The sequence below is a fragment of the Falco biarmicus genome, chromosome 2 (assembly GCF_023638135.1).
Source record: "Falco biarmicus isolate bFalBia1 chromosome 2, bFalBia1.pri, whole genome shotgun sequence".
Lineage (NCBI taxonomy): Eukaryota > Metazoa > Chordata > Aves > Falconiformes > Falconidae > Falco > Falco biarmicus.
This window is the reverse complement of record NC_079289.1, coordinates 58,606,523-58,628,914: the sequence shown is the minus strand read 5'-3', so window position 1 is coordinate 58,628,914 and position 22,392 is coordinate 58,606,523. Positions and strand designations below refer to the sequence as shown.

General features: G+C 39.2%; 1 protein-coding gene and 1 long non-coding RNA gene across 4 annotated transcripts in view; both read left to right on the top strand.

The window, feature by feature from the left end:
* NALCN (sodium leak channel, non-selective) overlaps nucleotides 1-22,392 on the top strand; it is a 249,642-nt gene that overhangs the window by 204,277 nt on the left and 22,973 nt on the right. For 2 of the 3 annotated variants that reach the window (XM_056328711.1, XM_056328710.1), the window contains exons 19-30: nucleotides 8,691-8,792; nucleotides 9,233-9,302; nucleotides 10,539-10,630; nucleotides 10,794-10,916; nucleotides 13,185-13,241; nucleotides 13,614-13,734; nucleotides 13,840-13,971; nucleotides 15,732-15,899; nucleotides 17,073-17,177; nucleotides 17,883-17,989; nucleotides 19,822-19,942; nucleotides 20,027-20,125. In XM_056328711.1, coding sequence (XP_056184686.1) covers nucleotides 8,691-8,792; nucleotides 9,233-9,302; nucleotides 10,539-10,630; nucleotides 10,794-10,916; nucleotides 13,185-13,241; nucleotides 13,614-13,734; nucleotides 13,840-13,971; nucleotides 15,732-15,899; nucleotides 17,073-17,177; nucleotides 17,883-17,989; nucleotides 19,822-19,942; nucleotides 20,027-20,125 — 1,297 coding nt within the window. The remainder of the gene's footprint in view (nucleotides 1-8,690; nucleotides 8,793-9,232; nucleotides 9,303-10,538; nucleotides 10,631-10,793; nucleotides 10,917-13,184; nucleotides 13,242-13,613; nucleotides 13,735-13,839; nucleotides 13,972-15,731; nucleotides 15,900-17,072; nucleotides 17,178-17,882; nucleotides 17,990-19,821; nucleotides 19,943-20,026; nucleotides 20,126-22,392) is intronic. The other variant, XM_056328712.1, reaches the window with a different exon arrangement.
* On the top strand, nucleotides 316-7,764 carry LOC130144678 (uncharacterized). Its single transcript, XR_008820211.1, has 3 exons — nucleotides 316-5,171; nucleotides 5,266-5,327; nucleotides 5,430-7,764. It is a non-coding gene; the product is annotated as an uncharacterized LOC130144678 (long non-coding RNA).

Genomic DNA, 22,392 nt, shown 5'->3' with positions numbered 1-22,392 from the left:
GGCTCCTCTTCCAGCCAGCCTCTCCTCATCCGGGCACCCTTCTCCCAGGGCCTCTCCTTGGCTCTCCTACATCCAGGGTGCACACCCTCTCTCTCCTCCCTCTGCTTCATCTAGGTCTCTCTTCATCCAGGGCTCCTCTTCCATACCCCATAGAGCAGGGGTCCTCAAGCTTTTTAACCAGGGGGCCAGCACACCGACGCAGTGGCAGGCAGTCATCTGCGGCTGCTTGGTTCCCCTCCCCCCCCCCCCCCCCCCGCAACGGCGCAGGGGGGTGGGGGGTGTCAGTGTCTGTAAATATGGGGGGGGGGGGGCATATCCAGCCCACAGGCCATAGTTTGAGGACCCCTGCCTTAGAGCTATTTACCTACTTAACAGAACCAGCCACAGCTGCACATTATCCACATCAGCCAACCCACCGCCCCTGAAGCCAGCCCGCAGCTGTATGTTATCAATGTTAATTAACCTGCCTTCATTCCTCTATAATTCCTCTACAATAAAATATATATACTGTCACAGTTTGGGAAACTAACAGTTATTTTTTTGAAATTAGAAGCTTTTTGTTTGCTTTTCATTACAGCTGATGCTATAGTCAAACTGTAAACTGATGTTAGGGAAATGCAATAGGGTTTTCACTGTTCTAGTCAAGATTTGTCTGATGTGATACTGGACCTGAGGGAATAACATAGCTCACGCCTAAATGGAGCTTCCAGTTTCATAAACAGCTAATTGAGTGAAGTGCATTTATCTTATGTTTGAAACTAAGACTGCTATGAGTGCATCAGGTTGGGGGGGCAGAGAATTTCTTGAATTCAGTATCCAGTTCTACTAATTTGCTAGTATGCTAGAAGATAATTCAGCCTATGTTCATACAAGTATTTCTGCTAAGTACAGTGATTTTTTTTTTTTCTGAATATTAGAATAAGAAAGTAACAAGATTCTCTGTGCTTCTCGGAAATTTTATAAAGTCAATCCCTGAATAAATTCTCTCTGGACACTAATACAATATGATACACCACCTCTCGTAAGAGGATGAGCAAACATTTTCATTAGTTTGTTTATTACAGGACTGTAGACATGTTGGTCAGAGAGAACTTTGGAGGCCATGTTTTCCAGCTGTGCACTTCAAGTAGGACTGTTACTAACCCTGGATCAGATCAGCCTCTGCATCCTCCACCTGCTATGGTTCCAGCACTGTGTTATCCTGCCCTTATAGAGAGGGTTTTCCTGATGCCCAGTGTGAACCTTCCAAGCCACTGCTTCTGGCCATTGCTTACTGATCTGTCATCTCACAGTAACAAAGAGCTTAGCTCCATGCTTTGACCTCGTCTTCACCAAAGTAAACAAGACCAGCTCTCTAAAGTCTCTCTGAAGGTCGTGTTGTAGGCCACTGATCGCTTGTGCCTGCTCCTGTGTTTCAGTGTCCCTTTTGAAATACCCAAAAGTGTGTCCCAGGGCCAGTCTCTCCAGCACTGAGTAGAGGAGGAATAGCAACTTCCCTCAATCTGCTGGCTACACTCCTCCTTTAATATAGTAACCCGTTTGCCTCATTGATGGCAGGAACACCTTCATCCATTTATCATCCAGGTAACTCCATCCCATCTAGACTCAGCGCACAATGCAAATCCTATATCCTTTTCCTCAGCCAGCCACTCCACAGCCTTCATAGATATGTGGAGCTATTCTGCACCAGCTGTGAAACTGCATACTTCCTTGTCCAACTTCCTGAAGCTTTTGCTGCCTTGGTCCTCAAGTTTGTCAGGGTTCTTCTGGTTTAATGCCCTACTATTCAGTGTGTGAAACACTGCTTTTCACTTGCCCACATACCCAGTCATTTCATCTTGATGATGATGATGATGATAGGGTTGAGTGCTTATGAGTAAGAATCAAGGGAAAGGCCATCAAGGCAGGTAACATGGTAGTAGTCTGTTGTGGGCCACCCAACCAGATAAAGAGGCAGAAGAACTATTCTAAAAGCAGCTGGGAGAAGTCTCACAGTTGCTAGCCCTTTTTTTCATGGGGGACTTCAATTTACCAGATGTCTCCTGGAAATACAATACAGCAGAGGGGAAATAGTCTAGGAGATTCCTGGAGAGTGTGGAAGGCAATGTCCTAACACCACTGGTGAGGGAGCCAACTAGGGAGGGTCCCACAGTGGGCCTGTTGTTTGCAAACACAGAAGGACTTGTGGGTGATGTGATGGGTGAAGGCCATCTTGGGCATAGCGATCATGAAACAATAGTTTTCAATTCTCAGAGAAGTAAGGAAGCCAGTTAGCAGAACTGACACCTTGGAATTCCAGAGGGCAGATTTTTTTGGCCTGATTAGGAGACAGGTTGACAGAGTCCCTTGGGAGGCAGTCCTGGAGGGCAAAGGAGTCCAGGAAGGCTGGGCATTCTTCAGGAAGATAATAAAGGTACGGGAACAGGCTGTCCCCATGTGTCAAAAGACAAACCAGCAGGGAAGAAGACTGGCCTGGCTGAACAGAAAGCTTTGGCTGGAACTCAGGGAAGAATTTGTGACCTTTGGAAGAAGAGGCAGGCAGCTCAGGAGGACTGCAAGGATGTCATGCCATAATGCAGGAAGAAAATTAGAAGAGCCAAATCCCAGCTAGAACTTAATCAGGCTATTGCCATAAAAGACAAAACAAATGTTGCTATAAATATATTAGCAACAAAAGGAGGGCTAAGGAGACTCTCCATCCTTTATTGGATGCAGAGGGAAATATAGTGACAAAAGATGAGGAAAAGACTGAGGCACTTAATGCCTTCTTTTCTTTACCTCAGTCTTTAGTATTAAGGATGAGGGGATCGAGTGCACCCTCACTAAGTTTGCAGATGATACCAAGTTGGACAGCAGCGTTGATCTGCTTGAGGGCAGGAAGGCTCTGCAGAGGGATCTGGACAGGCTGGGCTGCGGCCGACTGTATGAGGTTCAACAAGGGTCAGTGCCGGGCCCTGCACTTGGGTCACACCAACCCCATGCAGCGCTACAGGCTTGGGGAAGAGCAGCTGGAAAGCTGCCTGGTGGGAAAGGGCCTGGGGGTGCTGGCTGATGGCCACCTGAACATGAGCCAGCAGTGTGCCCAGGTGGCCAAGGCCAACAGCATCCTGGCTTGTGTCAGAAACAGTGTGGCCAGCAGGGCCAGGGCAGTGATTGTCCCCCTGCACTCGGCACTGGTGGGGCCGCACCTCAAATCCTGTGTTCAGGTTTGGGCCCCTCAGTGCAAGAGGGACACTGAGGTGCTGGAGCGTGTCCAGAGACGGGCAACGGAGCTGGTGAAGGGTCTGGGGCACAAGTCTTGTGAGAAGCTGCTGAGGGAACTGGGGTTGGTTAGCCTGGGGAAGAGGAGACTCAGGGGGGACCTTATCGCTCTCTACAATTGCCTGAAAGGAGGCTGTAGGCAGGTGGGGATCAGTCTCTTCTCCCAAGTAACAAGCAATAGGGTGAGAGGAAGTGGCCTCAAGTTGCACCGTTGGAGGTTTAGATTGGACATTAGGAAAAATGTCATCACTGAAAGGATGTTGAAGCATTGGAAGAAGCTGCCCAGGGAGGTGGTGGAATCACCATCCCTTGGAGGTATTTAAAAGACATAAAAAAATGTGGCATTTAGGAACGTGGCTTGGTGGTGAACTTGGCAGTGTTAGCTTTACAGTTGGACTTGATCATAAAGGTCTTTTCCTACCTAAATGATTCTGTGCTTCTGTGATCATAGAAGGCATACCTTTGGTATTCTTTATTAGAAATTTGCCTACATTAAATAACTGACTTGTATCAGTCAGCTCTAATTCACTTACAACAGGTTTCTCTGTGTATATTTTATGTTTTAAGAGTGTGATTTGTTTCTTCATAACCGTGAGGCTTTCAAACTATACATTTCTCAGAACAAATGTTCCAGGTAAGCCCAGCATATGAGGTGCTGGGCTTTTGTACCATGTTTTTCCCAGAAAAAATATTTCAGTCAAGCTCAGCTGATGATTGTTGTCACCAGAATCAAACTCCAGACTTGGTCACCACCTTCTTAAATCTCTACAAGTGTATGACTTCATTTGATTTCACCTGCCTCCTGCAAAGACAAACAAAAAGAAATACTGGAATGCACGTATTCATTGGTAAGAGGTTACACTTTTTTGTGGGGTTTATGCCAAGTGACCACCATGTTATAGATCACTGTAAAGCGTTGTTGTGTAGTAGAGTCAGTGGGCTATGGAGTCTCCCACACTGCAGGTATGGAAAAGGTAGTTAGACAAACAGAATAGTGTAGATATCATTGATCCTTGATATCATTGAGAAGTGATAGGCTAGGTGGCCACTTGAGGTTCCTTCTTCTCCATCCATTCTACCAATTCTTCTAGAATCTATAGATTATATAATCTGTAATCTAAGGAAAATAATTATTATACAAACGTGGTAGAGGAGAAGCTGAAACAGCAAGGCAAGAATGAAACAGCAAGGCAAGAATGAAACAGCAAGGCAAGAATGGCAATGAGAATACAAAATGGCTAAAGGAAAGAAAGTATGCTACCAGAGTTCAACAGGCTGAGCAGACATTCACAAGAAAAAATGTGACTGTTTGTTTTTTTCTTTAGAGGCATATGGAAGGTAACAAGAAAAACCATGGAAAACAAAAAACATGTATTATCCAAGTTGCATTAATAATTCATTTTACCAGCCAAATTCAGGTTTCTTTAAAAAATATTATAGTATATTATGCCATATTGAATTAAATTTATAAAATGAAAGGGAGAAACACTAGAACAGCTGTCAGGTGGATTCATCATGAATCTTAGGTTGTCATATTTAACCATATGTTCCAAGTTAGATGGAAGTATAATGAGAGCATAGAAGGATTTAGTAATGATAGCTATAGTGAAAACAGTGCTGAATGAGGCTGATAACTGGGTGTTTTACTGAAGCGTACCACACTGCTGAGACTTCAGTGTGAGCATGTTTCAGGGAGAACAAGAACAAAAGTACATAGTAATATATGCAGTTGCTGGAGTTACTACGTAAGTATTCACTCATTAAAATAATACAGAAAAACAACTAATTGGTATTATATTGGAATGCAAGAAGATGAATAAACAGTTGCTGTGGAAAGGATGCCTCCCTAAAAAGTCCAAGCATGAGCCTATGCATACCCTCTGCAAGAGACCTCAGAATATTCATTAAAGGTATAGTATTTTGAAGTATTGATCAAAGCATTTAACATTTTACATTAACTCAAAGAATGTTACTTGAACACTCTGCTCACCACTTATTTTTCAGGAGTCCCAAAGCATGAAATATTTTGAAGTACTTAAAAGTTTGGACCTCATAATTGTTCACAGGTAATGTAAACTATGTTGTATCCCAATATCATGTTGTTCTGTATGGTCTTCACTTGTAGCCTGGCTTTTTGGTAACTTACCAAATTGCACTTTCTTTTTCAGGATATTTTATTACATTTGTGCTTTTCAAGGCAAATTTGGAGCATGTAGTTTGCAGCTGCTAGACTGTATTCAGAGGTCTGCAAGGCGAGTACAATGTCCAGAAGCTTGACATATGTCTTGTCTCTTCTTTGTTTCCTTCCTCCACAACTGATCGTAAACCTAATACTTCAAAGAGATGGTACACGAAGGTGGAAAGGACGATTTTAGCGGAAAAAAAAGGTCATTTTGCCTGCATTGTTCAAAGAAAGGTCAAAAGATTCTGACCAGATACAGTTACATGAAGATATATCAAGACAAGAAAACATTTTTTTTTAAACTCAAATTTGCAAACCACATCACACTAAATTTTCAACACAGTGATTGTCCCAGGTATGGGATTCACCTCCAGATTACCATATCTGCCTGTGAGACAAGTGATGACCTCTATCATCTAGTTGATAAATGTCTAGTCAATGCAGGCAGTGAAGAGCAGTGAGATCTTTAGCTGTCTGCTTTATCTTTGCATGCACACAATATGATTATTTGAATAGCTTCCAAACGTTATTAAGTTAATTGACCAAGTGTTCAATGGAGTTATCTACATATGGACATGTAGTAATGTATGAGATACCAGAGGATGTCCAAAACATCCTCTTGAGGATGGCAGGTAATACAGAAATTTGTAGGGGACGCACACCCTGCTGGAGCAGTATCTGGAAACAAGGCAAAATACTCTGAGGCATGGCAGTTGGCACTGACTACCTCTGTGCAACCCATTTAACAGAGTCCTGCATTTCCACTGATTATGAGGGCAGCCTAGACACGGCTCACGTGTAGGCACTGAGAGTGAGCGCCTAAGTGTTAGTGGCTACAATAAGAAAACAAATCCTATTGTAGACTTCTAAATTGACAACTCTGCAATTCTGAAAACTTCATGGCACCTGCCGCCTTTGTCAAAAGTCCCCAAAGGTCTGTAAATCTACGTGTCTAAGAGGCTGAAAAATATCCAGATCCTGAGTCAAAAGGATAACAAAGCATGTCTTTTACTAAGAGTTAATACAGGGAAGATTAAGGCAGTAATACCCATGAAGTGGAAAATGCCGGGAGAGGGGCTGTCAAAAGTAGCCTCGGCCTTTTCAGCACAGCATCTTTTTCTCAGAAAACACAAAAAGTTTCTTTGCAGTTACTTGATAAATTTCTGATCTTTGTGCTATACAACTGGCATTTCATTATTTCTCTGCTGACTTCAGTAGGAGCTGCAGGACTTCCAGAGTTATTGAAAATGAGGCAATGGATATAAATTCTAAATATGGATTTAGGAATCTCACAGTCTTTCTACAGGTGTTAGCCTTTATGCGTGCCCACTCTGTATAGGAAATGGCTAAGTGTATTTTGTTATACCGTCTTGTTCTTTAGTCATGAAAAGAATTTATTGTCTGAGCATTTAATGTTGTCTTTTATTACAGACACTAAGTGTTTATATAACTTGGTATTCAAGTAACCTGTACAAAGTTGTACAAGGACATGAAAAATTTATGTGCAAGTTACTGTTTTTATGTCAAGAAAATAATTTCTAGCTGTTAAAAGCAGAACACAATAATTGATATTCACAGGGGAAAAACAGGTAAGTTACCCTCTTTCTCACAGCAAGAAGCCTCTACACAGAAGTCAGGCCCAGAACTTTTTATTGTCTCTGCTGGCAAAAACTGGATTGTCATTTTAATGGAGTTAGGTAGGATCTTTCTTTAGGAAATAATTTTTGTGTTGGTTTTTTTCCCCCCAAGAAAATTGCACAGGCATTCAAATGATCTCTCTGTTGTCTTCTGACAGTGTTATTTAGTGTCATCCTCCACAATATAATGCTCAAAGCACAGTGGTGTTCAAACAGTCATTATTTGGCTAAGGTGAGCTGTGTTTTATAAGATACACAGTAATTTTCTTAAATGGCATGATGCTTCAGTTCAGCGTAGTGTAACCTAGTGCCTTCTATAACAAGTGTAGCACAACGCGTTTTTCTAGCATGCTAGTATGATTGGCAGTGATGACACTGACAAGCGTTCTAAGCTTCTTTTTGTTCCAGATCTCCCTTTGGATTCCTACTCATGTAATTTATGTGTTTAAATCCAAAAGAAAGAGAAATAGCAGAGAAGAGTGAAAAACAAAGTCACAGTGGAGAAAGAACATGCCTGGGACACCTTTTGCCATCAAGCATGATCATCCCATGCTGTCAAGGATAGCATTTATCTAAGCCTTACAGTAGATTGGCAAATAGAGTGGTTACTCCAATAGCATGTTGGGATTTTGCATGTTTTTTTAAAAAATGGAGATTCAGTTCATTAAAAAGTATGAAATATTACCAGCTGGGTCTTGTGTTTCTCTGAATGATTGCATAACACAGAATGAGCAATGAGATGTGCACTGTATAAACTAAAAATTGCAGCATTCCTGGAAAGTTAAAATATTTTTCCAGTGTTGAAATTCCATTTCTCAGCCATTGGAGGATTTGTGTGAGCTCTGTTAGTGGAACTCTCTCTTTTTCTTCAACAAGTCCATATTTTTGTAGCCATCAAAATAAAGATACGCGTGTTCTGTTTTAACTGTAGCACACTTAGCAACCAACAAATACTTGTTTCTGCCAAAATATGTAAAATGTGTTTGCCGAAATTCAGCAAAAGCAAAATGAAAGTAAGTAAACAAGTGAAGAAACCTACACAACAAAATGCTGCAAGGTGAATGCATTCCCAGACAGCAGACATTTCACATCACAGGGTATCAGGAATGTGCCGCTTTTCATTTCAAGCTATATATGGTCCCAGTTACGCAGAACAACAATCAAAGATGGGCTGTAAGTCCTGAGTGTGTACATAAATATTTTGCCACATACATCCCTGAAATGGAGCTCCCCTAAAATGACAGCTATACTTGTACTATTCCCTTCTTTTCTGCTGAGAAGCTGGTTTTACTGATGATTAGTCATTGTTTGACCATTTTCACACTTAGCAAAGTCTTGAGGGACCTTAAATCCTACATCAAACTGAAAAAAATCAATGATGGCCCTTGCTAAGGCATGGAAAAGGTTCATGAGGTGACCAGTTATGTTGCAGAGTGAGGACCATTGCCTTGGAAATATGTTTTCGTGGAAAGTCCATTGCTGTTTTAGTTATCTGTTGAGCTGCACATTTGCTTCCCAGAAAGCCAAGCTGATTTGTCTGAATGCAGTACCTTGGAAATTATAATTTATACTGAAAACTCTTGTGTCATCATCATTGTATTTCTTTGTAGGGCCTGCACTAGACAACGCATGCTGAGTGGATCCTTTGAGGGGCAGCCTGCAAAGGAAAGGTCAATACTTAGTGTCCAGCATCACATACGACAAGAACGCAGGTAAATGTGGACAGAAGAGATGGTTTAAAAACTTTCTTAAAATAAAGGTGACAAAAAGAATTACATTTGAGCAATACCTAACATGAAAACCTGAAATTACTTACTTGTACAAAGAACTGAATTCTACATTCTTCACTGTAACCATAATGAAATTCATTGTACTGTATCAATGGAGAAAATGCCTTTTTATTTCAAATGTCATTTCCTTCACCAACTACAAAGCTATCAATTTAAGGATCAGAAGGAAAGAAATTGGCTTATGTTAGACCGGATTGAAAACAATTGAAGAACAAACATATAAGCGTCTGATGTTAGCGAGAGAAAAATGATAAGAATTTGAGATATTGGTTGGCTGGAGAGCAGTGCTTTATAATGGCCATCCTATAAAGGTCAAAATTTCATCTTGAGATGTATCGTTAAATTGATTATGATTGTTTCAGGTCACTGAGACATGGTTCCAACAGCCAGCGAATCAGCAGAGGAAAATCTCTTGAAACGTTGACTCAAGATGTAAGTCCTCATAGAAATGAAGAAATAAGAATGTATACTATATAATAAACACTTGTCTAAGAATAATGTCTATTTATGATCTTGTTTACAGTTTGTCTTTTGATATCTTGAAATAATAAAACAAATAGTGCAACTGCATCAGAATTATCCTCAATTGACATGGTTAATTCACTGATTGACTTTCTGGTTTTGAAACACTTGTTGAGATAGATTTCACTGATGTTGGAGACACTACATTAGGAACACGGCAATTGCTACCCAGGACACCTTAAAAAGCCTTACTTTGGAATTATACAAATCAGTCAGGCTGGCAAAACAGCACTTCAAAATTTCTGATGGAAGTTTAACAATATTTTTCAAACACCAGGACTGTCAGGCAAAAGGACAAAGACTAAAGAATAGTAATCACGGATTCCACTGTGCTATGTTTTATGCAGTTAAGTGCATTTTCTCTTCTGCAAATTCATGATAGTTTGTGGATATCTGCAACTGTGAAAATTCAAGGGGCAATATTAGTCCTTCTATTTCCAAACTATGGCAATCATTCTCTAGACGTGCTTCATACTTAGAAACAACTGCATATGAAGTAATTAATGAATTTCCCTGCATGGTGGTAGAAAGAAGCTATAGGTAACTAATCTTATAAAGCAGATGTAGATTTGGCTTGTGTCCAATAGTAAGGGTAACACCCAGTATTACCCCTCCAGGATTGCTCCAAGCTCACTTAACTCTGAATAGTAATACTGATTGTACCCTCAAGCTCAGACATAATGTCCTCCCTCCCTCTCCCCCTCCCTGTGCTCAGCAGTCACTACCTGCATGTTCTGTGCAACTCAGTGCCTGGCAGCACGTATGGCAGGCTTGGGAAGCTGAAAGGGTGTCTAAAGCCTTTTCTTTCCCAGTCTTTGCCCTTAGTAACTTCGATGGTATTCATTCCAGTTCAGAGAGATCAGCTGAGCTTACGGGACCTTTGCTTTTAAAGTTAAAAGTCTCATTGGATGAGACTTCACGCATGAAATTAAAACTGAAATTAACCTTGATGAAAATAAGCAGCTTTGTGCTGTAGATGATAGAAAATACTGTATAGTATGCTTGACTGGGTTGATGTGCAATGCATTTTGAAATACAGATTTTTCATTTGAATCATTCTATGTAAAATACCATATCTTGCTTTCATCTAACATTAAAAAACAACAACCCACGAACCTCATTTAAAAGGAATCATTTTGCTTCTAGCATTCCAACACAGTGAGATACAGAAATGCACAGAGAGAAGACAGTGAGATAAAGATGATTCAAGAAAAAAAAGAACAAGCTGAAATGAAAAGGTATTTAAAAATCAAAAGTCTGCGTGCACACTTTTCTGTATTAGGAGTTTTCTGCATGAAGTAAAAATATTGAGAGTCATAATGAAAAAAGAACAAATATAAGGGATATTTTTGCCAGGTGTAATGCATATCAATTAATAATTTATGTTCTGTCTTTCCAAAGGAAAGTCCAAGAAGAGGAACTGCGAGAGAATCATCCATATTTTGATAAACCACTTTTCATAGTTGGTCGTGAACATAGATTCAGGAATTTCTGCCGAGTGGTAGTACGAGCTCGCTTTAATGCGTAAGTTTAATCCATATTAACAATTGGCTCCAACAAGAGTTTACATTAATGTCCTCAGAAATCTAGGTCTGACTTTTATTTGGAAAGGAAAACTGCGTATAATGTGGTCACCACACGAGCTGGCAGTCAGTTGCCTATAGTATAGTATAATCTTGCTGTTGGAAGAAAGGAAGCAATAAAATGCTGTGTAAGGGCAGACACATTTGAGCAGTCTGCGATGCCGAGATGGGACAAGACTGTGGGGAAACTGTAGGTGTGAACTGAGAGGAAAGGCTAATGTTTTATACTCCCATTTTTAGACCTTGGGGAATCAGCTTGCTATTCCCTTCCTATTCCTTATCGTGAGGCAGGAAGTCCATAACACCAACAGTTACTCAAAGAACAGAAAAAGGTGAAGGGAAATGAATCACACCTATGCTCACACAAAGAGTCCTTAGCCCATAATTAGAGACCCAGAATGGGATGGGGAGGTGTTCAACTGTGGGAGGTAAAAGGAGAAAAGCTGAGACCAGATGAAAGCTGGGAAGACTCAGTAACTAAACTGTAGGTGTATGTGAGTGTGGCGGGTACAGATTTATGTACAAGCAGCTTGATATAAAATCATCTTATAGCTCTTCTTTTAAACCTCTGTGGCTAGCACTCTAATTTTGGAGGGTTAATGGTTGTCATCTTGCAAACACTGTGACAGAAGATAGCCCAAGACTATGAGCTTGGCACTTGGAAGACCTGGTTTCAGCACCTGCTTTACTATTGATTTTCTCTGTACCCTTCAGCAAATTACTTCTAGGTAGAAGAACAGGAAGGTTAGATACTTCATTTTTACAATACCTTATGTAAGTGTTCTGCCACCTATGTAGAAGCATGTCCTTGAGTTAGGTGCCTGCTTTTCTATGCAACTGCTAACTTGATTGCAGTTTGCTTGTCCACAAAGCAGTTGCAAATTAAAACAGCAAAACAAAACACACAAACATGCATTCCAATCCACTTGTCAAATGCACATCAGTGCCTCTTAGCATTGTGGAGTGCCTGAGGGTAACAGGATATTTATATTAACAGTTTAATTAAAATGTTTGCAATTATAAGAGTAAACTGATTTTGTTAAACAGACATTGTTTTGTTTATTCATTGTCCCACCCAGCTTGCCAAGCAAGTTGTCCTAGGTATCTTTTTTCAAACTGGAAGGTTATGTATTTTCTTCTAGTAAAAAAAGGCTGAGGAATGCCACTGTATACAATGTTGGGAACAGGTAAGAGCGAGCTTAAGAAGACCCAAAAGTCAGTTGGTTCAGTGGAAATATTCTGTATTCTGACTGGTGTAGGTGGGTGAACCTGGCCTGTGACAGTTGCCTCTTTTTCTCCTTGTGTGCATCTGGCATTCCTGTAATTCATAACCATGAAATTTCTTCTGGTGGTAATACCTCAAAGTCAGGTCAGTCCATTTTTCACTTTAAGCTCGGCAAGGAAGTATGGACTGTAGGATATCTCAGTGGAGATCCTGTCTTGGCATGATTTGCTACAAGGATTCAAAAGATAAGTAAAATGTGCCCCTAACCACTGGGTCAGGGTAGGCTTCTTGGGTAGGATTCTTGTAGCTCCTCCTGCTGAAGCCATTCTGCTTGGTACGAAAAGGCTAAATAATTGCTGAAGCAAGAACTTAACTCACATCATGTAGATATGTGCTTATTACTCGTAGGGTGGTTCTCACTCTCTCTGGCTGCCTGATGGGTGTTTGAATATGGTAGGTGAAGCACAGCAATTTCATAGGAAAATTCAGACACAGAAAATCTAGAAATATTCATCAGAAAATGACTAAAGAAGTAATAAAAGAAGTAGGGCTTGTGGAAGGATTTTTTTCTTTTTTGTGTCAACTGAGGGTATGGTCCAAGAGGTTTCGAAGTAAAAGGAAAGAACTTCTGAGGAAGCACTTCAGAACATGAAATTCAGTAGCAGGTAATCCTCCCCATCCCCAAGAAAAAAACGAAATTAAATTCTTGCTTACAAAAGCAAGACCCAAAAAACTAGCAGTGTAAAGAATCATTACAGGAATTGCTGGTAGGCCATGAATTAAAGTGATCCTAGCTGTGTTGATGATGTGACTAAAATTGCATAGAATTAAATGAAACTTATACAGGCATTTAAAATTAAGCCAAGATAAAATGTAGCCTTGTTTTTGGATATAAATTATTTTGAGGAGATGGATGCATGATATAATTATAATGCTGACTAAAATAAAATGTAAATGACTGTGTCTTTTTTTTTCTTTTTATAGTTCTAAAACAGATCCTGTTACTGGAGCTGTGAAAAATACCAAATACCATCAGCTTTAGTAAGCACTGCAAAAAAGTAACTTTGCTTGGTCACATAAGCCTGCAATATAAGTGTGTGAGCACACACATGCATGCATGTGTGTATGTGTGCATGCACATGTGTATTTCTTTTTTTCCCAAAAAAAGATTTTTCTTTCCATGGAGTTGTTTGGCCAGTAGGATTAATAGGAAGAGGATTTTTTTATCAGACTTTTCTTCTTCACTTGCATGCAACTTCCCTAGTTTTACTACACATTTCTGAAATATAGTAACATACTCCTCAGCTTAATTTATTTTTCTTAGGAAAGCACTTAACTGTGGTGTAGACACAATACAAGTGACACAGCACTCATGGCATTTCTGTAACGGTTATCCTTGCATATTCTTTGCAGTGACTTGCTGGGTTTGGTTACTTACCTGGACTGGGTCATGATCATTGTTACTATATGCTCCTGCATTTCCATGATGTTCGAATCCCCCTTTAGAAGAGTTATGCATGCTCCAACACTCCAGGTACTGTCTGCCACTGAATCATTTTACATTTAATGAAGCACAGTCACCTTGGTTTTCTCCACCACCCATTCCTAAATTATGACTATTCTCTGCTTTGGTTTTCAGATTGCTGAATATGTGTTTGTAATATTCATGAGCATTGAGCTTAATCTGAAGATTATGGCAGATGGCTTGTTTTTTACGCCAACAGCTGTGATTAGGGACTTTGGAGGAGTTATGGACATATTTATATATCTTGTAAGTTTTTTATATTTTGGGAGGTTTCGTAATTTTGGTATCTTTGGATATATAAATGTTTGGTAATGTTAAAAAGTTTGGCTCTGCACCTTGGTGCAAATGCGGTCCTGGAATTTATATACAAACACCACTGCTTTCATGTGTAGTCCTGTCAGTTATGTATATGAATACTTATTTGGACATCTAAAAATCACACTTACATGTGATATGCACCTGGCATTTTAGTGTAGGGCCATTATATGGCCCCTTTTAATTGTTTATTTGTTGATATGTTTTAAGTACCAGACCTGATTTCATTCCAAAGTAAGCTCAAGATCTCTGACCTTGCTTCAGCGTTTGTATGCAGAAGAACCTTTATTTTATCTAGTTCTTAGCCATTCATTGCTCAACAGCACTCCTGCTTTATAGAAGGCTTTTCAAAAGCCTCTACCATTTGACAGAAGGGCACTTCCTTGTTGCTGGTATTGCTGTAGCAGAAAGAAGGCAAAGTAGCATCTTTCTGTATTCCATACCTATCAGTAGTGGTTCTCAGGAAAAAATTGATACACTGTTTTCTTTGTCCCCTGGAAATTTCTTGCACACCATTCAGATAGAAGGGAAAGAGGTCCTTTCTTCTTCACATACGGCAATAAACACCACAGAACGTGTCAAAACCAGTGCTCAGTATAATACAGTATGCAATATTTTCCAACTGAAGAAATTACTAAACAAAATGGCTTTGATGGATTTAGATTAAATCTTTCAGAGATTAATCTACCAGACATGTGCTGCATAAAATTTGCCACAATCAGTTTGTATCAAAGATTCCATTGTTAGCATAAATAAAAATACGCATACTTATACAAAATTCCTACTGCAGTATGCATAATCATTGTCTGCATTAGGTTCTTGAATCTCTAAATCCCTCTGTTTTGGTCTGAAGGAAAATTTAGCGTTGTAGCTTGGATATTCCAAATGTGCCTGTGGTGATCTTAAAAGAATATGAAAGTAAGTCAAATGCACTAGCAACTCTTTTTGTTTCGGTGGGGCAGCTGTCTTTTACCACTGTTGCTTTTAACAAATTGTATGGTGTTTGAAATCATACCGGTGATACCAGCTTGATCCTCCATTTTTTGTGCACTTTGTAATACTCTCATTTCTGTCCCCCTATAATAACACTGACTTTATAAATACTTTTTACAAAATAATAAGAAACAGGTTTATAATCAATAACCATCTGTCAGAAATTGTTCAGGCTACAGGACACAATTATGCTGTTTGAAAACACTTTTGAATGTGTAATACTCGCATGATAAAACCACCCAGTAACAAAACTACTTACGCCTATAACAAAGTGGTAGGAAAAACTGGCAAGGAAACTGTTAAGACTTTCCAGGTGAGGATATTTCAGTTACTCAAGACAGAATCTCCATTTGAAATGAGAAGGGAGGAGAGAGATGCTGCTGCCTGCTTCAGTTTGTGTCCCTGCTCTGAATCAGCCAATTTGATTTATTCTTTTGGAACTGATCCATTTGCTGAAAAGAATCAAGTAGATTTGGAGTCAAAGGGGAAGACAGAAGCTGAATCTGATGCCCATTAGTTAGGACAGTCAGCCAGGCCACAGGATATCCAAGTCCTCTTCTAAATTAGGGGTTTTTTTACCTTAATCTTCCCTTTAATTTTAAGGAAGCGTGTTTATTGATCTTCTGTGCTGTGTCAGTGTCAAGTAAGACATTGTAAAGCTAATACTTTTTTGCCTTTTCCTGCCTTGTCTCCTCAAGGTGAGTTTGATATTCCTGTGCTGGATGCCCCAGAATGTCCCTGCCAAATCTGGAGCTCAGCTCTTAATGGTACTTCGCTGCCTCCGGCCTCTTCGAATTTTCAAACTGGTCCCTCAGATGAGGAAAGTGGTGCGAGAGCTGTTCAGTGGCTTTAAGGAAATCTTTTTGGTATGTGTCTGTTATTTTGTTCTTGCAAAAAAAAAGACATGGAGAAGTACTACGGTAACATTTTGCTATCATGTTTTTCTTTTCTAATCTTTTCTCCACCGCTGTCTGTTTACTTTTCATTGTAGCTACCTCTGCAGGTGATTACAGAACACTTTAAAAATTAGGAATATAAATAACTCATTTACATTTATACTGAATAAAGCTGCTGTAACAATTCTTCTATAAATTATAGTATTCTTTCAACATATATTTGGCCATAATTACATAAGAGGACTACTGAAATAAAGTCTACCCATTATTCACAGTTCTAGTTGGGGAAGAAAGGTGAGAAGTGTAGGGTATGACAGCTTGGCAAGAACTAAAGTAAACCTGGTTTCCAAGCTGAGGGTCTGTCCATCCAAGTTTTTTGAGAGGCAACCAAAGATAAAAACAGTTGTTCATCACAGATCTGGATCTTATTATTATGTCATCGTTGTTATTATGATCATGATTATGCACTTATAGTAATAATAATAATAATGGAGTCTGTGATTGCTTGATCAGAACCTAATTTGTTGTCTTGGGACCATATGTGATGTTTGTCAGCCTAAACAACAGGCATTTTGTTCCTTAACAGAATGCTGTATTAGGTCAGGTTGTTATAAAAAAACTAAGGTGCAAAATATATTCAGGCAGCAATAAGAGCAAGGACAAAAAGTATAAAGCTTTTTAGCATTTCATAGATACAGTAAATATGTGAGAGAATACATCAAAATTTGCTCCTACATATCTTTATTGTAGCTATACTGGAATTAAATATCTAACAATGGCTTACTCATTAATTAGTAAAGCCTGATTAAGCAAAACAGAAGCAGCACATATTTAAGTATGTGAAGAATTCTCTTTGAAGTGAATGGCAGTTCTTATGCATACAGAATTTAGCAAGTTGGTACACTAAGAGCAAGAAATCTTTGATCCTTATCTACAATTCTTAGATGCTATGTTAATAATAATACATATAATAATACAGCACCTGGTTACTGGATCAGAACCTAAAGTAACATGTCTGTCACAAAAGCCGTATCTCCAGGTTTATGCAACAAAATGATCCTCCCTGCACTTCACCGAAGGAGCTGACCTCCTTTTTCAAGTCTGCAGGAGGAGAGCTTGACAAGTCTAACTTCATCTTTACAGGTTTCTATTCTTTTGCTGACATTAATGCTTGTTTTTGCAAGCTTTGGGGTGCAGCTCTTTGCTGGAAAACTGGCTAAATGCAATGATCCACACATCATCTCTAGGGTAAGAACTGCTTTTCTGCTTCAAAATAATAGTATGCTGTGCCATTTCTGCCTGCTGGGGGAAGCAAGTCAGGGAATCAGAGCTATTATATGAGAGATGGAGATCTTGGGCACTTTGTTGTTCAGAAGCAGGATGATGGACAGAAAGGTGGTAAAGGAGTGGGCAAATGAGGGTGAATCTGGGTTTTCATGTAAAAAAGTAAAGCACATCCAAATATCAGGAGACGTCTGAAAAAGCTGTCAAACTCATGCCATATTATTTGCAAAGGGCTGGATGTCACATGGAATTAACCATGGAAAATGACACCTATGGATTCTTAGGTCAGCAGCAAAGTTAAGCTGCTAGAGGTTAAAAGCACTGGGAATGCTGTGTAGGTTACATGGAGAAAATTAGCTGTGTTTCTTACTCTATTTGGAGAAATATCATCACCAGAAGAGAGGAATAGTCTTTAGGAAAGAGGTGAAAGACTAGGTAGTCTTGCAAAATTCAAAGCACTCCGTTCTGGAAGGAAAAGGGGTCTTTGGATTCTTCCCAAGATGCATTTTTCATTTTGGTAAAGGTCCATGACTATTAATCCCAGACCTGTAAATAACCTTTCACTTCTGTTTATGTTGCTTCCCTATGGCAAGTGTGCTTCTATACTGACATTTCAGCATTTCTCACAAGCCATTATTTAATCTCAGACTGTGGTTTATTTCACTATAGGAAGATTGTCATGGCATCTTCAGAATAAATGTAAGTGTTTCCAAAAATCTCAATTTAAAGTTAAGACCTGGAGAGAAAAAGCCTGGATTTTGGGTGCCACGGGTCTGGTGAGTTGCTACATGTTGGCCTATCTTTCTTCAAAAAAGCATCTGTTAATGTAGAAAATGGCTCAGATGTCATGGCATTAAACTACTGATGAAGGGGTTTTATTGTAAGTCAAGTTATAGTAAGAGTAAAAATTCTGGTATTTTTAGTAAAAAGCCAGATATATGAAACTTTTCCACACTTAAACTGCTGTTCTATTCATAAAGCAGAAAGGGAAAAAATACCCATAGGTATTGAACCTAGACAGGAATTAGATGTGGTTGTTATTACAGTGGGAGTTATTGTCTTGAACCAAGATTATCACTTCATTGTTCCTTAGTACTATTGTGAAGACAACCTAAGAGCTCTACATCACAACAGAACCTAAGAATAGATAGGAAAAGATGAGAAGAAAGGTAAATAAACCTGCCTACAGCTACCCATAAAAACGAAAAAAAAAAGAAGAGCAAGTAATGTCTAAAGCCATTTCTATGGCCATCAACCATGCCAGCTAGCAGCTTCTTTCTGTTTCCAGTTCAGGAAATCCTTGTGGTCTATGTGGTGCAGTAGTGTAGTAAAATTTATTTAAAAGCTAACATTACATTTCTGATTAGTATTCTGGTTAAGTCCATTGAGTATTTCCCAACACCTGAACAGGCAAAAAAACTTTCTTTTTAACTGTTTACATTTTTTAGTTGGTTGACATTTTGCAAAATCAGCTTAACAACTACAATTATTTTAATTGACTATGTGTGTGGATGAAGAATGTACCAGCAGTGGTAGACTCAGAGCCATCCTACACTAATGAAATAATATGCTGTGATTTGAACAGTCGGTGAAACTCTGACATCTGCAGAAGTCTTTGTTTCTGTATGCTTCAGAAAAATTCTTCCACGAGTAAGCAAATTCAGTCCTCTTCAGCCTGATCCAGAAATAAGCAAAAACTGTCTTAATCAGCATAACTGTAAACTTTGGGGAATGTTTTGTTGTTGCAGAAAAATATTTTACCACAAGGACGTTTATACCACCTGTTGGCTGTGTCAGGCCACATTTTCAAGAGCCAGATGCCAATCTAAGGGCCACATTTAAAAGAAATATCTACATGTTAGAGCTCTTTTTCACTGAATGATTGGATTTTCAGAAGCACCAAATACTTAATAATCTTCTAAAATACAACTATTTACCTCATAAACTGTTGAAAACACTTGAGCTTCTTGAATTATCTGTCTCAAACTGTAGACAGAGCAATGTGCTAACCTAGCCCAGAGAGGGTACTTCTAATGTTCAGCTAGAAACATCCTCTTGAATATCAACTGTTACAAAAGGTCAGAACATATGGTGTAGGAAAGTCAAGAAGATGTGATGTCCTCTCAGTAAGTTTTGCTTTAGATCATCAGCTCCTGATGATAATGAAATGGGGAATCACATTTTCTAAATGATTTCGCCAACTTTGGAGTCCAAATAATTTTATGTGGGTTTGAGGCTGGTCTCCTTCACTTATATTTATTTTATAATCTGGCCAATGTCACCAGATCCATTTTTTCCTGAATGCTGAATTTTGCTAATTTCATTGACAAAAATACTAAAATGCAGGAACATCTTATGAGCTTTATTACTGTGAATCAGAGTCTGAGTAAGAAAATAAAACATACATGGGGATCAAAGAAATTATGCTGTACATATTTATTGCTGTAGCTATTTTCTTATTCTTGAGACAATTTTGAATGATACATTTCATAGGCTTTCACACCAACTCTTCAAGGTATTTAAATCTTAGTTAGACTATGAAGAATCAAGGTAACAGAAAGAACAACTTAATTGCTGAAGTTACACCTACTTATGTACTGCATTTCAGGGCAAATCCTCGGAATTTTAATTTTGACAATGTGGGGAATGCAATGCTGGCACTATTCGAAGTTCTTTCATTGAAAGGCTGGGTGGAAGTCAGAGATGTTATTATTCATCGCGTTGGGCCGGTAAGGAAACACATCACAGTCTTTGAATTCTACCACACATACTTTGATTTGTTTTAACTATTGATCTTATTTTTGTCTATTCAGATCCATGGAATCTACATTCATGTTTTTGTATTCCTTGGCTGCATGATTGGACTGACCCTTTTCGTTGGGGTTGTCATCGCTAATTTCAATGAAAACAAGGTACTGAGCGAGGTGGTTTATTGGGTGTAGGACTGGCTCTGTAAGAAACCTGAAAGTGATATTGCACTGTCTGCGTTACCTGGTAAGACTGCCTTTAAGATTGACTTACCAGTCTTACAATCTGCAAGCCTCCGAGTATGGCTTCAGACACACCTGATCCATATTTGCTACAAAACTCAAGCCTGCAATGATAACAATCCATCACACATTCTTTCAGAGCTGCCTGAGGTTATTTACAATGCAGCTGTGTTGTCACATGAGACTTAATCCAGAGCACAATGTATTTACAGATGCTGCACATTCTGCTGTTTTAGTTTGATGGAGTTATATATGCAGCAGCAGGTAAAAAGACATGTTATGCTTGTATGTTACAACTGAGGGGTCTCATTAGAGCCCTGCAATTGCAGTGTTTCAGATCCAAAGTAAAGCTGCATGGCTTTTTCTTGGCAAGCAGCAGAGTTGTAAAATTAATTGTCCATCACTCAAACAAAAAAGTAGCTAGTGTTCTAGGAAAAAAACTGCAGTTCACATGGGCTTTGTGGATTACCCTGAAAAGTAGAAAAATCTGTCCTACAGTGAATTGTTACAGAGCAGCTCATGTCTACACTTGTTAAAGATAGCATCCTGTGGATGGGGCTGCTGCATACACACTGCACAGCCCTTAATCTGACTGGTTTTTTCTGAGCCTCTTGTGGTGCCCCTGTGGCACCAAGATATAATTATTATGTTTTTTTCATCTCTTAGTTCAAAGGCCCCAAAATAATGAGTTGTCTGTGTTGCAGCTAGCTAGAGCGATATCTTTATCACTTATGGCATTGGAGGGAAAGGATGCACTCTGGGGCTTGGAGAACACAAGGTAGATGGTATGCTCATGCTGGAGACAAACTGGGTGCTGGCCATGGCCCTCCTATGGCCCTGACCCAAAATATATAGCAAACACAACTGTTGATTTTGCCCTTCAAGGAAACTACTTGACTCCTGGAAGGGAGCTGAGCAGCACACTGCTGTGTGTCCAGTGTGGGCAAGCAAGGCATTGTGAAATGAAGGCAAGCAGATTGCGAGCCAAATATATGGCCTAAAACCTCTGCCATTCAGAAGGTATTTCTGTTTGTGTGACTCCAGTGTAATTTTGGTAAGATGAAGTTATTTGTGTTAAAATACATCTGTTCTAGAGAACAAGGAGCAATGTGCTATTCATTTATTTTTTTTATTCACTAAATTTTGACTCGTGAATTAACAAAGCTGAAATTTCTCAAGTATGAGAATTCCACGGGATTTTTATAGATGCTTTTACCCCTTCCTGTTCAGCTGTGTAATGTTACTTTTCCTTTAAATGTGTCAGCTTTACACTGATGCATACAAAATAATTTTTCAGTAAGTCTTAAAAAAAAGTAAATTGTTTTATTTGAATTACAGGTAATTAAAGTATTACTTGAAAAGTTAAAAATATTTTAATGCTTTTCCTTTGTAGCTATGAGGTATTTGGCTATGTGTTTCTGTCAGGTACATCATAGTTCATGAAACCCTATTGAGATGTTAGGTGAGCATTTCTGTCATATACATTGTTTTTTGATTCCCCTTCACACTTTCCACACAAGTCAATTTCCTCAAAAACCTGTTTGTAGGCACAAGTGTAGGCCACAAGAATACCACATTACAGAGTTCTCTCTTAAATAGCTTTTGATTGTAGCTGATCAAGCATCTTTCCTTTACTCGATTGAGGTGCAGTGCATATGATGTTGAGAACCAAGCAAGTGGTGTGTTTCTGCTTTAGTTTTGAATGTGTTCTTGAATGTATTTGTCAGAAATTCTGAGCCAGCTCCGTGGGCAGTGGAGAATCATCAGGAGCCACTTGCTGGTCTGGGTTGCTTTGCTACACCTACAGCGTCTATTTTTGGCCATTGTCATAGAAAAAATTTACTAGAGGAGCTGGATCTTTGCCCTTACTGGTATGACTTTTATTATGCTTTTGTGACAATAGGCCCAATCTTACTTGCTGTCCATCTCCTAGACGGTGTTTTTGCTCTTAGTTCCCACTCTTTCCATAGGAGTCACAATATCAAGTTTACTATGTCAGCCTGTCTCCTGCAAAGGCAGCTTTTGAGATTTCTTTCACAAACCAGTGAGATGTCATTAACTCATAACTCAGTATTCATCCTTGTAGTCAACTATCAACGACGGAATAAGGTGATCTGGGCCAACACACAGGTTACTTTTGAAGTGATTTGTCCACAAGATCAGTGTAAATCTTGCACCATTTTTTTATT